We start from the raw sequence: 13,901 nt of genomic DNA, 5'->3' as shown, positions 1-13,901 counted from the left end.
CTCATGCAGGGCAATACACATGTATTGCATTGCATGAGACCAGTGATCAGAAAAGCTCCAGTAGAAGGGGTTGACATCAAAGTGGGAGGTGACCTGTTAGTCCACAAAACCATGGGGATTGACACAGACCCCGTAGCTGACGGTGACACTATGAAAGTAGAAGGAGAGGTCAGTCAGGAGGGGCTAGACGAGGGGAGAGAGTCCCCCTCTCATCGTCGACGGCGCAAGGGCCACAAAAAGGTTGCTCCTGTAGTCTTTGCTGCAAGTGAAAATAAAGAAAATGTAGTACTGTGTGCCTTTGTTTCAAGTATGGATTCTCCTTTAGAGGCAGAAGAGGAGGAGACGTTGCCAGTAGCAACCTCTGGTACAGTACTGAGACAGAAGGATCAGGATCTGACAGCCCTGAAAGAGGAGGCGGCCAGTCATGACCAAGAGCTGGAGCCTATCAGGCAGCAGTATCAGAGGGACGTGCAGCAACTATGGGAAAACCTGGAGAACGTGTCCTCAGACGAGCGGAGCCTGGAGTCTGAACGGCAGAAAATATACCAGGTTGTGAGGAACTTACAGCGAGACCTGGAGGGAAGCAACAAGGAAATTAACCAATGGGAGGAAATGTTCCAGGAAATTAAAGAGGACCGCCGCAAAACCAAAGAGGAGGTTTTGCAGTTGAAGCTTGAGAAGGAGGCGCTGCAGGATGAAGCTTCTGGCCGTGATCAAAACCTAGAACGACTGCGCGAACAGTTCAACCGGGAGCTGTGTGACTCCAAGAAGGAGTGTGGTGAACTCAGTAAGGAACTGCAACAAATTAAGAGAGACTATGAGGATCTCCTCAAGGTTAAAGAAAAACTAGAGGATGATAAGGCGGGTGCAGAGCACATGCGCCAAGTGGTTGAGACCACTCTGCAGGACACCCGTGATGAAAATGATGATCTCCGCAGAAAGACTCTAGGTCTGGAAGCTCAGGTGAAGGAGCTGCAGACATTCTGTGATAATCTCCAGAGGGCAGAGACGTGCCTTAAGGAAAGAATCAGCAAGATGGAAGCTGAGCGGAAAAAGATGGAGGAGTCTATCAGAGAAGCCACAGACCAGGGCCAGGAGTTGGGAGGTATGAAACAGATACCTCCTCGAATAATACGAGCTCGGGTGATTCGGTGGATGTAAGAGCCGAGATCAAGGAGCTCAAGGAGTCGCTATAAGCCCATTTGAAACAAGAGAAGCTCGAGAGACTGGCTGTCGAGAGCAGAGTACGAGCATTGGAGACAGAGAGGTCTGAGAGAACTCTACTGTTAAAGGAGCAGTTGAAGCAGGAAGAGCTTCAGAGATGGTCTGCTGAGAGGCGAGTAGCTGAGCTAGAGGAGGAAGTTTTCGAGCTCAAAGGTCGCCTGGCAAAGTATCACTCAGTGAACGAGGCCGCCTTGGAGAAGGGAAAGGGCAAACAAGTTGCGCTTAATCCTTTATACCATGAGACGGTGCACCTGAGGAGAATTCTTGAGTTCATAGCTGTGAGTCAGCTCAGGGGAAGCATACAGGGTGAAGAAGCTGAAAGTCAGTTGTCCCTGAAACCTGAGCTGGTTGATCATCTGGAAACCACTGGTGAGACAGAAACCTCTCTGTACAAGTGCCTCATAGATGTACCCGAGGATTTGAGAGAAGAATGCACCAGAGAGTCAGTGCATGAAGAGTCTAAGAAGGCTGTGGGAGCCTGTAAGGTGTTCTCGACCTCAGAAGCTTAACAGCTGGTGGTCCTGTCCACAACCGAAGTCACAGTGAAGAGGGTGGCGATCCTAAGTGACATGCACTGGCGATGTATTCGCACGAAGCGGTTTCTCCGGTTGAAGACGGAACAAGCCGTTAGACAACTGGAGCTTATGAGAAATGCTCAAAGTCTGCGGGAAGAGGTCATCCGGGTGCCTCATGCTCTGGTAAGAAAGCTCATTGGGAGAAATGGCCGAGCCATGCAGATGATGGTAAAGAAGTCTGGTGTGGTGAAAGTAAGCAGTCCACGTGATAGTCAGGACTGGATACCAGATGAAGATGGCATGGTGTCATTCTCCGCTGTAGGAAAGGAAGAAAGTCTTGCATATATACGCATGCTGATGGAGTACCGAGTGACCTACCTGTGAGAGGTAGAACAGTTGAATCTCGCCAGACTGTGAATGGAAAGGCAGCATCGTCTGAGCAGCAGAAGGTGGCAGACATCTATAAATTGTGAGACCAGACAGAGAAAGCGCCCCCTAAATAACAGAACAGCTACAGCTGAAGTTAGGGACCTTTCAAGATGTCCTGAGAGTAGTGGGCGTGGGTTTAGAGGTAGTGAGACCTCCAGTAACTCAGGTCTGAGAGGCCCATGCAAACAACCCAATAGAGTACGAGACAGTACGGAGTCGGACCGGACCTTAGATACAAGGGCAAGTGAGTCACACTGCTGTATTAACCGCTGGGAGCGGGGGAGGTCTGACAAGGTTACGACAGACCGCTGGGAGCGGGGGAGGTCTGACAAGGTTACGACCCAGAAATGTGACTTGACAAAGTCAGTGACAATGACAGATGGTAGGTCCCTAAGGAATGGGCTAATGTCGTTGACTAATGTTCCAGGGGCTGGGCAGCGCAATTGTCAAGTACATGGTCTCTGTGTGAACTGGGGGTTATAATGTGATTGTGTATATTATGTGTTCAACCCCACAAGTTTGAACAGAGGGGGGGGGGATATGTAATGCAGCGGCTTGCGGCATTACTGTAATGGTCCAGGGTGTGTTTTGGCCGACCGTGTACCTCCCCCTCAGGTGACTGATCACATGACTGTGACATCAGCACAGGTCCTGTGTGCACTGGAAGATATATAAACCCTGGTAGTTTTGAAACAGGTGTGAAAGGCGTGAGGCCTGTTCCCGTGTGAGAGACACAGTTAGCCTGGAGAGGCTTAGTTAGGCCTAGAGAGGCCTGGTGAAGCCTGAAAGGCAGAGGCTGGATCCTGTGTGTGTAAGAGATGCCAGTAGCCTTTGAAGGTACGAGGGCTGGAGACCTCCATCTAGGAAGACGTAAAGCCACAGTGGTGGCAGAACAAATCTGACTGAAGCAGCTACGACCCGGCAAAGGTAAAAACACTACTTGATGTGGACATTTATATTGTTACCTTGCTGAAGGCTGTATCTGGAGCCAAGTGGACATATCTGTCACTGGAAAGGCTCTTGGACATTATATGTGTAATATGTCGGTGAGCCATTGAGTTGGACTCGGTTATAAGCAGTTATGAAGTGTAATAAACTGCTGGATTGTGAAATACTGGAAAACGTGGCTGGTGTGCTTTAATTGACCCGCTGCGGTGAGTGTCCCCCAGCATGATGACTAGCGCTGCCTTACAGTACTGACAATAAAATCACACAAAAATCATCAATGGAAATCAAATTTATTAACCAATGGAGGCCTGGATTTGGAGTCACCCCCAAAATTAAAATGGAAAAACACACTACAGGCTGATCCAACTTCGATGTAATGTCCTTAAAACAAGTCAAAATGAGGCTCAGTATTGTGTGTGTGGCCTCCACGTGCCTGTATGACCTCCCTACAACGCCTGGGCATGCTCCTGATGAGGTTGCGGATGGTCTCCTGTGAGATCTCCTCCCAGACCTGGACTAAAGCATCCGCCAACCCCTGGACAGTCTGTGGTGCAATGTGACGTTGGTGGATGGAGCGAGACATGATGTCCCAGATGTGCTCAATCGGATTCAGGTCTGGGGAACGGGCGGGCCAGTCCATAGCTTCAATGCCTTCATCTTGTAGGAACTGCTGACACACTCCAGCCACATGAAGTCTGGCATTGTCCTGCATTAGGAGGAACCCAGGGCCAACCGCACCAGCATATGGTCTCACAAGGGGTCTGAGGATCTCATCTCGGTACCTAATGGCAGTCAGGCTACCTCTGGCGAGCACATGGAGTGCTGCACGGCCCTCCAAAGACATGCCACCCCACACCATTACTGACCCACTGCCAAACCGGTCATGCTGAAGGATGTTGCAGGCAGCAGATCGCTCTCCACGGCGTCTCCAGACTCTGTCACACGTGCTCAGTGTGAACCTGCTTTCATCTGTGAAGAGCACAGGGCGCCAGTGGCGACTTTGCCAATCCTGGTGTTCTGTGGCAAATGCCAAGCGTCCTGCACGGTGTTAGGCTGTGAGCAAAACCCCCATCTGTGGACGTCGGGCCCTCATACCACCCTCATGGAGTTGGTTTCTAACCGTTTGTGCAGACACATGCACATTTGTGGCCTGCTGGAGGTCATTTTGCAGGGCTCTGGCAGTGCTCCTCCTGTTCTTCCTTGCACAAAGGTGGAGGTAGCGGTCCTGATGCTGGGTTGTTGCCCTCCTACGGCCCCCTCCAGCCTCTGGACACTACGCTGACCGACACAGCAAACCTTCTTGCCACAGCTCGCATTGATGTGCCATCCTGGATGAGCTGCACTACCTGAGCAACTTCTGTGGGTTGTAGAGTCCATCTCAAGCTACCACGAGTGTGAAAGCACAACCAACATTCAAAAGTGACCAAAACATCAGCCAGAAAGCATTGGTACTGAGATGTGGTCTGTGGTCCCCACCTGCAGAACCACTCCTTTATTGAGGGTGTCTTGACAATTGCCAATAATTTCCATCTATTGTCTATTCCATTTGCACATCAGCATGTGAAATTGATTGTCAATCAGTGTTGCTTCCTAAGTGGACAGTTTGATCTCACAGAAGTTTGATTTACTTGGAGTTATATTCTGTTGTGTAAGTGCTCCCTTTATTTATTTGAGCAGTGTATATTTATGTAAAAACAAAAAAAATACACATTTGGTATCGCCGCATCCAGAAAAACACGATCTATAAAACTGTCACTAGTTAAATCGGTTCTGCGCACACCGTAAAAAAATAAATAATTAAAAACGGAACAAAAAATGATGCTTTTCCATCATACTGCCAAACAAAAAGTGGAATAAAATGCGATCAAAAAGTCAAATGGAAATAAAAATGATACCGCTGAAAACGTCATCTTGTCCCGCAAAAAAAAGCCGCCATACAGCTCAGTCATTGGAAAAATAAAAAAGTTTCAGCTCTCAGAACAAAGCGATGCAAAAACAATTATTTTTTCTACTACAGTTTTTATTGTGTAAAAGCGCCAAAACGTAAAAAAATATATACACTGTGTTCCAAATTATTATTATGCAAATATTTTCTCAGATTTTCCCAAATTACCTATATGAATTGTAGTCATTGTAATTTTCCAGTCAAATAACTATTAGAGTACAATTGAAAGGTTTTTGTACAATCTGCCTATGATAACAGGATATTTTTTAAAAAATAAAACACTCAAACTGCACTCAAAATGCATGTTCCAAATTATTATGCCCAGCAGAGTTTTCAACCTTTTCAGTTTAATAAAGAACAAAAAGTTTGTCATGTTTGAAATTATAAGCATTAGCAGGCTATTACACACTGAAATCAAACAGTTTTCAACTCAGAACTTTATTCTAGGTGACGTTACATTTGCACATCTGCAGCCAGAGATGCAGATGTGTTATGTGCAGCATGAGACGGGGCATTATCATGCATGAAATGATCTCGATGGTCCATTTTTTTGTTCTTTATTAAAATGAAAAGGTTGAAAACTCTGCTGTGCATAATAATTTGGAACATGCATTTTGAGTGCAGTTTGAGTGTTTTATTTTTTTTTAAATATCCTGTTATCATAGGCAGATTGTACAAAAACCTTTCAATTGTACTCTAATAGTTATTTGACTGGAAAATTACAATGACTGCAATTCATATAGGTAATTTGGGAAAATCTGAGAAAATGTTATTTGCATAATAATTTGGAACACAGTGTATAAAAATGTGGTATCGCTGTAATCGTACTGACCCGAAGAAAAAAGCTGCCTTATCAAATTTTGAATAGAAAGCGTTCAAAAAATGTCATGTGACCTAAAATGGTACCAATAAAAATGTCAACTCCTCCCTCAAAAAACAAGCCCTCACACGACTCTGTCGGGTGAAATATGGAAAAATTATATCTGTCAAAATATGGTGATGCAAAAACTTGTTTTTGTAAAAAAAATTAAAAAAAAAGGCTTTTATTTAGTGTGTGACAGCAGCCAAACAGAAAAATAAATTATCTAAATCAGGTAATCTGGTATGCCACCGGCCCGAAGAATAAAGTCAGCTAATCACTTATACCGCACAAGGAATGGCGTAAAGTATAAATAAAACCAATTCTTCACTCGCTGTTGAATTGTTCATTTTGCCTCCTAAACATTGCAGTATGGCCCGGCTCACATTTATCCTGCGCTCTGCTCTTACACCGGGATTTCCGTGTAAATCTCTGAAATACATGATTCAGACAGAACCACCCGGCAGCATATTCTCCATAATGAGGCAGATGGAGGCACTGTGGACACCATCTGGCTAATGATCCGGCAATGTGCATCTTTTTTAGGCGTGCATAAAAGTGCGGTCCGCCACAGTTTTGTGCACTTCTGAAAAGAAGGACAACGCTGAATGGAGGCAAGATGGAGTCCAGAGTAACTCTGCTACCTCGTTATAATGAATGGATCCCTTAGGGGTTTTATCTGAATCACGTCACTCGGAGATTTCGATGGAAACCCCGAGTGCTCAGGGAATAAGTGCGATCCAAAATGTTATGTAAAATGTTCCTAACAAAAGCTTCAACTCAATCTACAAAAAAAAAAAATAAAAAAATTCTGGTCTGTCATCTGTTATCGGAAATATAGGTGGCCTCCACGTTACTGTTAGTACAAAGGCTCTGGAAAAGCGCTATGGCTACTCACCCCCCAAAATAAATCCAACGAATTCTGGGCTCCCAAATCCATAAGCCCACCTTCCTTTCGAGCCCCAGTGTGCCTAAACCGCAGTTAGAGTCCACATGTTTGGCCTTTCTGTAGCAATGCGAGCACGCATAATGTATGGGTGCGTGCCTCCAGAAGCATGAGCTGGGCACAACGTACTGGGAACTACAACGTACTGGTCACTACAACGGCAGTTTGCAATTTTCACTCAGCAACATCCACTGCAGCTTGCTTCTGGAAAACACCCATGAAGTCAAAATCATCACTACACCTGTAGATAAATTCCCAGAGGAGAGGGGTGTAATTTCCAAAATGGGGTCACTTGAGGGGGATTCTGCTCTTCTAGCACTTTGTGGACTCCATATACAGAGCCCCTAACTATTCTACAATAATTTGTTCTCCAATTAGTCAAATAGCGCTCCTTCCCTCCCGAGCCTCGCCATGTGTCTAAGCAGTACTGTACAGCCACATATGGGGTATTGCCACGTTCAGCAGAAATTGTGACACATTTTGGCACCATTTCTACCCATTCTCCCATCTGAAAAATGGTTCATTGGCCTTAAAACTGCCCCATTACTGTTCCCTAAAAGAAAATGAGAAGATCTTTGTGAATCACCGGGTTCCATTAACTCCTTGCACCTTCTTGATTTCTTTTTTTCATTTTCTATATTCAAATAGCTATAACCTTTTTATTTTCCCCATTGATAGACCCCTCCCTATGGAGACTTTTTTTTGCAGAGCTTTACCAGTAGGCTTCATTTTGGGGTATGCCATTAATAATATCCAAACATGTAAGGTCACACAAAGAAAAAAATAAAGTATATACAAATTACTTAGAGGAAAACACAAAAAAAATATTGTATAAATCCTAGAAAAACCATGGAGTCAAAGATACACCATTTAAAACAAACTATCAAAATTTATTAATTAACAATATGCATAGCAAAAATACAATAAAATCCATGTCTAGGGTAAAGACTCAAGAATGAACATACAGTTGTGCTCTAAAGTTTACATACCCCAGCAGAACTGTGAATTATCCTGTATAGTGATTACTCCTGCGTGTATTTACATTCCCACCTAGGCTGCCCCTCCATATATAAATGTTCCTGGACTATATTTACAGTTGTGCTCAAAAGTTTACATACCTCGGCAGAATTTTTCCTTACTTGGCCTTGTTTCAGAGAATATGAATGATAACAAAAAAACTTTCTCCACTCATGGTTATTGGTTGGGTGAAGCCATTTATTGTCAAACTACTGTGTTTTCTCTTTTTAAATATTAATGACAACCAAAAACATCCAAATGACCCTGATCAAAAGTTCACATACCTATAGCGTCAGCGTATCTGCCTCCTGTCGGGCAGAGACACCGTTCCCCTCACCGCCGCTGTCCCGGTTCGGCGTCCTCCAGCTCCCCGGCTCCCGCTGCTGCAGCTTCCCGGGCACTGTGCTTAGGGCGTGCTCCCTCCCTCTTAAAGGGGCCGCGCGCGCCATCCTAAAGAGTCCCCAGCCAATGGCCGGAGGACCACTCCTATATAAAGCACCTCCTCCAAAATGGAGGTGCCTGTGCAAGGTTGTTGTTTGTGTGCTAACACTATCCTCAGCCCTCAGGTTCCAGTGCCTGCCAGCCGTGCCCGCCTGCCTGTCTACCCAGATCACCTGTCAGGCCACCTGCCGTGTCCGCCTGCTTGCCAACCCAGATCACCCGTCAGGCTACTTGCCGTGCTCTCCCGCTGTACCTGTCAGCTTCAGCCATCTGACCCGTGGGAGTCACCTGCTCTCACACCTGCCCGGTCCCCCTTAGTCGACTAAGCCGCCATGCGACCAGGTTCAGTCCGAGTAGGCACTTAGTTACGCCCCTTTGGTCCCTCCTTGCATCCCAGCACAGAGGTTCCACCACCCAGATCCGTAACAATACCCCAGTTCTCAATACTGTGTATTGCCCCCTCTAACATCAATGACAGCTTGAAGTCTTTTGTGGTAGTTGTGGAGGAGGTTCTTTATTTTCTCAGATGGTAAAGCTGCCCATTCTTCTTGGCAAAAAGCCTCCAGTTCCTGTAAATTCCTGGGCTGTCTAGCATGAACTGCGCGCTTGAGATCTCTCCAGAGTGGCTCAGTGATATTGAGGTCAGGAGACAGAGATGGCCTCTCCAGAACCTTCACTTTGTTCTGCTGTAGCCAATGACAGGTTGACTTGGCCTTGTGTTTTGGATCGTTGTCATGTTGGAACATCCAAGTAGGTCCCATGCGCAGATTCCGGGCTCATGAGTGCAAATTTGCCTCCAGTATTTGCTGATAACGTGCTGCATTCATCTTTCCTTCAACTTTTTACCAAGTTTCCTGTGCCTTTGAAGCTCACACATCACCAAAACATCAGCGATCCACCTCCGTGCTTTACTGTAGGAATGGTGTTCCTTTCATCATAGGCCTTGCTGACCTCTCTCCAAATGTAACATTTATGGTTGTGGCTAAAAAAGTTCAATTTTGGTCTCATCACTCCAAATTACCTTGTTCCAGAAGTTTTGAGGCTTGTCTCTGTGCTGTTTGGCGTATTGTAGGTGAGATATTTTGTGGCATTTGCGCAGTAATGGCTTTCTTATGGCGACTCGACCATGCAGCCCATTTTTCTTTAATTGCCTCCTTATTGTGCATCTTGAAACAGCCACACCGCTAGTTTTCAGAGAGTCCTGAATTTCAGCTGATGTTATTTGTGGGTTTTTCTTTGCATCCTGAACAATTTTCCTGGCAGTTGTGGCCGAAATTTTTGTTGATCTACCTGACCATGGTTTGGTTTTTACAGAGTCCCTGATTTTCCATTTGTTAATCACAGTTTGAACGCTGCTGACTGGCATTATCAATTCCTTGGATATCTTTTTGTATCCCTTTTCTGTGTTATACAGTTCAACTACCTTTTCCCGTAGACAATTCTTTTGCTTTCCCCATGACTCACAATCCAGAAACGTTAGTGTCTGGATGAAAGATGCAAGAGTCTGTCTGGATCCCAGAAACTCACTCAGCTTTTATGCACACACACTGATTACAAGCAAACAGGTCACAGGTGAGGATGTTACCTTTAGTAGCCATTCAAACCCATTTGTGTCAAGTTCTGTACATGTTATCAGGCCAAAATCAGCAGGGTATGTGAACTTTTGATCAGGGTCATTTGGATGTTTTTGGTTGTCATTAAGATTTAAAAAGAGAAAACACAGTAGTTTGACAATAAATTTTCTTCACCCAACCAATAACCATGAGTGGAGAAATATTTTTTGTCATCATTTATATTCTCTGAAACAAGGCCAAGAAAGCAAAAAATTCTGCCGGGGTATGTAAACTTTTGAGCACAACTGTAAATATAGTCCAGGAACATTTATGTACGGAGGGGCAGCCTAGGTGGGAATGTAAACACACGCAGGAGTAATCACTATACAGGATAATTCACAGTTTAGGTACATAAAGGACTCACTAGAGGTGCAAATAAACATGTCAAGTCACAAGTGTGCAAAGCAAAGATAGCTCAATAGTAAAATGAGAGTAGTGTGAAAAATACACTATAAGGTTAGTATCCTCAAGGTTTATGAATACCCATTGCTTAGTGTGTCATTTGTACATTTTGTGAAAAAAAAAAAAAAAAGGGGACAAACAAAACTTTTAACAAACTTTACTTAATAGAGAGTTAGGAATTGTGCCAGCATTAGGGATAGGAATAGGGTAATAAAATAATTAAAAAAAAAAAACCAAAAAAAAAACCACAAACAAACTTACCGGGAATGACTCCTACTAAATGCTGCCAAGTGCCGGATTCTTCAATAATTCAAGGAAATAAACAAAACATGCAAACGTCTCAAGTATATTTATTTATTCACCATCTGAAGGATTATGTACAATGTCTTATTATACAAGTGTATACATACAGTGTAAAATTACTATCAGAAATTGATTTCTTTTTCTAAATTGTCAAAATCAAACATTTAAAGAAACAGTACATCATAAAAAAAAAGATTATAGAGTAGCAGCATTTTTTTTTTTTATAGTGTCTAACTGAACACTGGGGCTTAATCATGGCTCTACATGGCCATCTAATGGCAAGACGTGGTAATGCATAATGATCTGTCAATCCACACAGAATCATGATTAAAGGCAAAGTTCAGAATAAAGTGACCTATATCGCTTTTACATGTCTTATCCCCTCTAGCTCTGCCATACTTTTATCTGAGGGAATGAATTAATGCTGGATTTCCCCATGAAATTGCTGCAATCTTTGGTTTTGTTACAGGCCGGTAACATACAACATCTCCATCTCACATTTTGAGGGATCTCATATAAATATAGTAAGTACATCAGTAAAATAAAAATTTTTTGCGACTTTATAATTTTTCAAGATCTCTGCTTGATGTCAGGAACATTCACTGATCACATCTAAAGTTCTGCAAACTCTTCCTGAATGAATGGAGCGCAGGTGCGAATGCTGAACTCTATTCAGCTGGTTATGTTTATGTGATTTCTGCTTCTCCCCATCTTCCCGCGCTGGCATCTAACGTGGCACCTCATAGAGGCATCTAACGTGGCACCTCATAGATGTAATTTTTGGTTCACTTAAAATCAATGTACACATTGCAAAAATAATTAGATCTGTCTCCATCAAAATTGTCCCAGTATATCACACTCATAACTTAAGAGGAGAGATGTAGCAGAGTTTGTCAGGTGCAGTAAAGCTGAATTAATGAAATCCCGCTGAGGTTGAATTAGTCGGATGCAGAAGACCGCACGCTCTTATATGTTGCAAATCTTCCATTTCCAAGAAGCCACAGAGGCGAGATTGTCATATGCAGCAAAAGCCAAGACCAGCAGAGGTAGCAGAGCTGAGATTGTGCAGTTTCTTTTTTTGGATATAGCAGGGCTGAGCTGCAGAAGAGCTCATCGTAATATTTTTGGTTCGCCTACGGTTCTCTGTAGGTACTCACTATAGGAATTATCCAGTAGAGTATAAATTAGTAAAGGAATGGATACATATATATATAGATAGATATAGAGATAGAGATAGAGATAGAGATAGAGAGAGAGAGAGAGAGAGAGAGAGAGAGAGAGAGAGAGAGAGAGAGAGAGAGAGAGAGAGATAGATATAGTACATCATTTATTGTCTATGCCGAGTGACCTGTCCTGTACGAAGGGTTAAATACGACACTTCTGAGGCCTCAGTCCCTTCCGAAACCTTTTCCTGGAGTAGTAGAAAAAAAAAAGGATGATCCGGATCTGAAGGAGACCCTCCACTATGTGTAACGAGAGGCTCCTTTTATAAATAACCCCTTCCTCCTACCACTAGGCACAATATACATATATACACATACCACTAGCAATCCATTTGCATTGACAAGACCGGTCCGGGTTATAATCTTAGTGTAATTACTCTTTCCTGCCTGTAGGTGGCAGTAATGGATTAGTCCTCGTTCACCACCAGCGGTTGTACTCCAGAGGCTGTCTTACATCTCCTCCAAGTTGGCTCAAGTTTTGTCGCTGGGTCTTAGCCTTCTCTTATATTACAGAGAGAGTCAGAAGTCAGGCGCTGAGGACTCGATCTTGCCTCCCATTATATAACCTGTCCTACTACTCCCATTGTCTTGAAATTTGGGGCCTTTTCTTTTGATCCAGGATCCCCAAATTCCCAGTTGTGTTTGTGGTTCCACCAAGAAGATCAAATTCAAGGACCTTCTCTTCTATTTGACCAAAACTCCAAACCTGCTGCTTTCTCCTGGGCAACTCGCGTCATAAGATGAAGGTGACCATCTAATGCCTCGGAGGCTTCACTCCACCTTCCATATGGCCACCTTCCCGTCCTGATCTCCGGACCCGCTTAGGACGTACCTGTCCTCCGCAGAGCACAAAGACTTCACTACGTCAATGTGAGCGACCAGCTCCTTCTCCACGGACTTCTTCTCTGCATCGATGACGTAGATCTTCCCTTTCGACTTACCCTGTGATATCCCCCTGCTGCCAACCCAGATCTGTGAAGATACAGAGGAAATCTTATTAACGAGTGGGACTCCATCCATGGTGCACAGATCAGATGGAGCTGTGGATATTTATAAGCAGGAATAATTCATGGTCCCCAATAGTAGATCCCCCCCCCCTTCCGATGACGTCTATATATTTCCTAACACATGCCCCCATAATTCATCGGATCAAACAAAATGTACTGAAAATGGGAAAGAATTGCAATTTCCATCATTGTTTTTTAGGTCTTATTTTTACGGCTTTCACTGTGCAGTAAAAGTGACCCGGCAGCGCGATTCTCCAGGTCACCGCGAAACCAAACTCATGTAGTTTCCTTTATATTTTAATAATTTAAAAAAAAAATTAAGCTGAATTTCATTAAGGAAAAAAAAAAAAAAAAGGAAAAATTGGTTTGTGTCGCCATTTTTGGAGAACTTGACTTTTGTGCAGATGGAGCAGAGCGGGGGTCTTGTCTTTTTCTTTATTGTTATTATTTTGGGGAACTTACATTTTGATGACATGGGGTTTTTTTTTTGGGGCGGGATAGGCGGTGAATGGAAACCACAATTTTTGGTTTATTTTTTTTTTTTTATTTACTGTATGGGTTTAATAATTTTATAAATCAGATTTTTATTTTTTTAATTTCTTTATTTTTGGATGTGGAAAACTGATATATATTTTTCTTTAAGAAAAAATTTTTTTCCACAAAAAGCACCACACGTGTCCATGGGTCATGCCTGGCATTGCAGCTCAGCTCCACTGAAAACAATGAGCATGAGCTGCAATACCAGACACGACCTGTGGATTAGTGTGGTGCTGTTTTTATAATTCTGCGCAGTGTGGCAAAGTACAAAAAGTGATCTGTAGATGATTGGGGTATGTGGGCCCCTGCAGCGGCTGACCCCCAACTATAAGATCACCACCATATACTCAGCACCTCTATGGCGTCCACCTGTTGAGTCGCAGACATGTCGGCATTTGGCCCCTCCGTACCTGTTGTTTTACTTTCAGCATGCACATGATGACGGAGCAGTCCTGAAGAAGGATCTTGTGTGGAGGTCTGGAGAACTCCCTT

General features: G+C 43.8%; 1 protein-coding gene across 1 annotated transcript in view; it reads right to left on the bottom strand.

Moving 5' to 3' along the window:
• Positions 1-11,521: 11,521 nt before the first annotated feature.
• Positions 11,522-13,901, bottom strand: part of DENND3 (DENN domain containing 3) — a 41,895-nt gene continuing 39,515 nt past the window's right edge. The window contains exons 23-24 of the mRNA XM_073679935.1: positions 13,820-13,901; positions 11,522-12,837 (exon numbers count right to left, since the gene is read on the bottom strand). The exon at positions 13,820-13,901 is cut by the window's right edge and continues 56 nt beyond it. Coding sequence (XP_073536036.1) covers positions 12,637-12,837; positions 13,820-13,901 — 283 coding nt within the window. The 3' untranslated portion in view covers positions 11,522-12,636. The remainder of the gene's footprint in view (positions 12,838-13,819) is intronic.

This window comes from Phyllobates terribilis, unplaced genomic scaffold (assembly GCF_046119375.1).
Source record: "Phyllobates terribilis strain yellow unplaced genomic scaffold, ASM4611937v1 Scaffold_4__5_contigs__length_816908805, whole genome shotgun sequence".
Classification (NCBI taxonomy): domain Eukaryota; kingdom Metazoa; phylum Chordata; class Amphibia; order Anura; family Dendrobatidae; genus Phyllobates; species Phyllobates terribilis.
The sequence above is the reverse complement of the archived record's forward strand: the minus strand, read 5'-3'. Positions and strand labels throughout refer to the sequence as shown.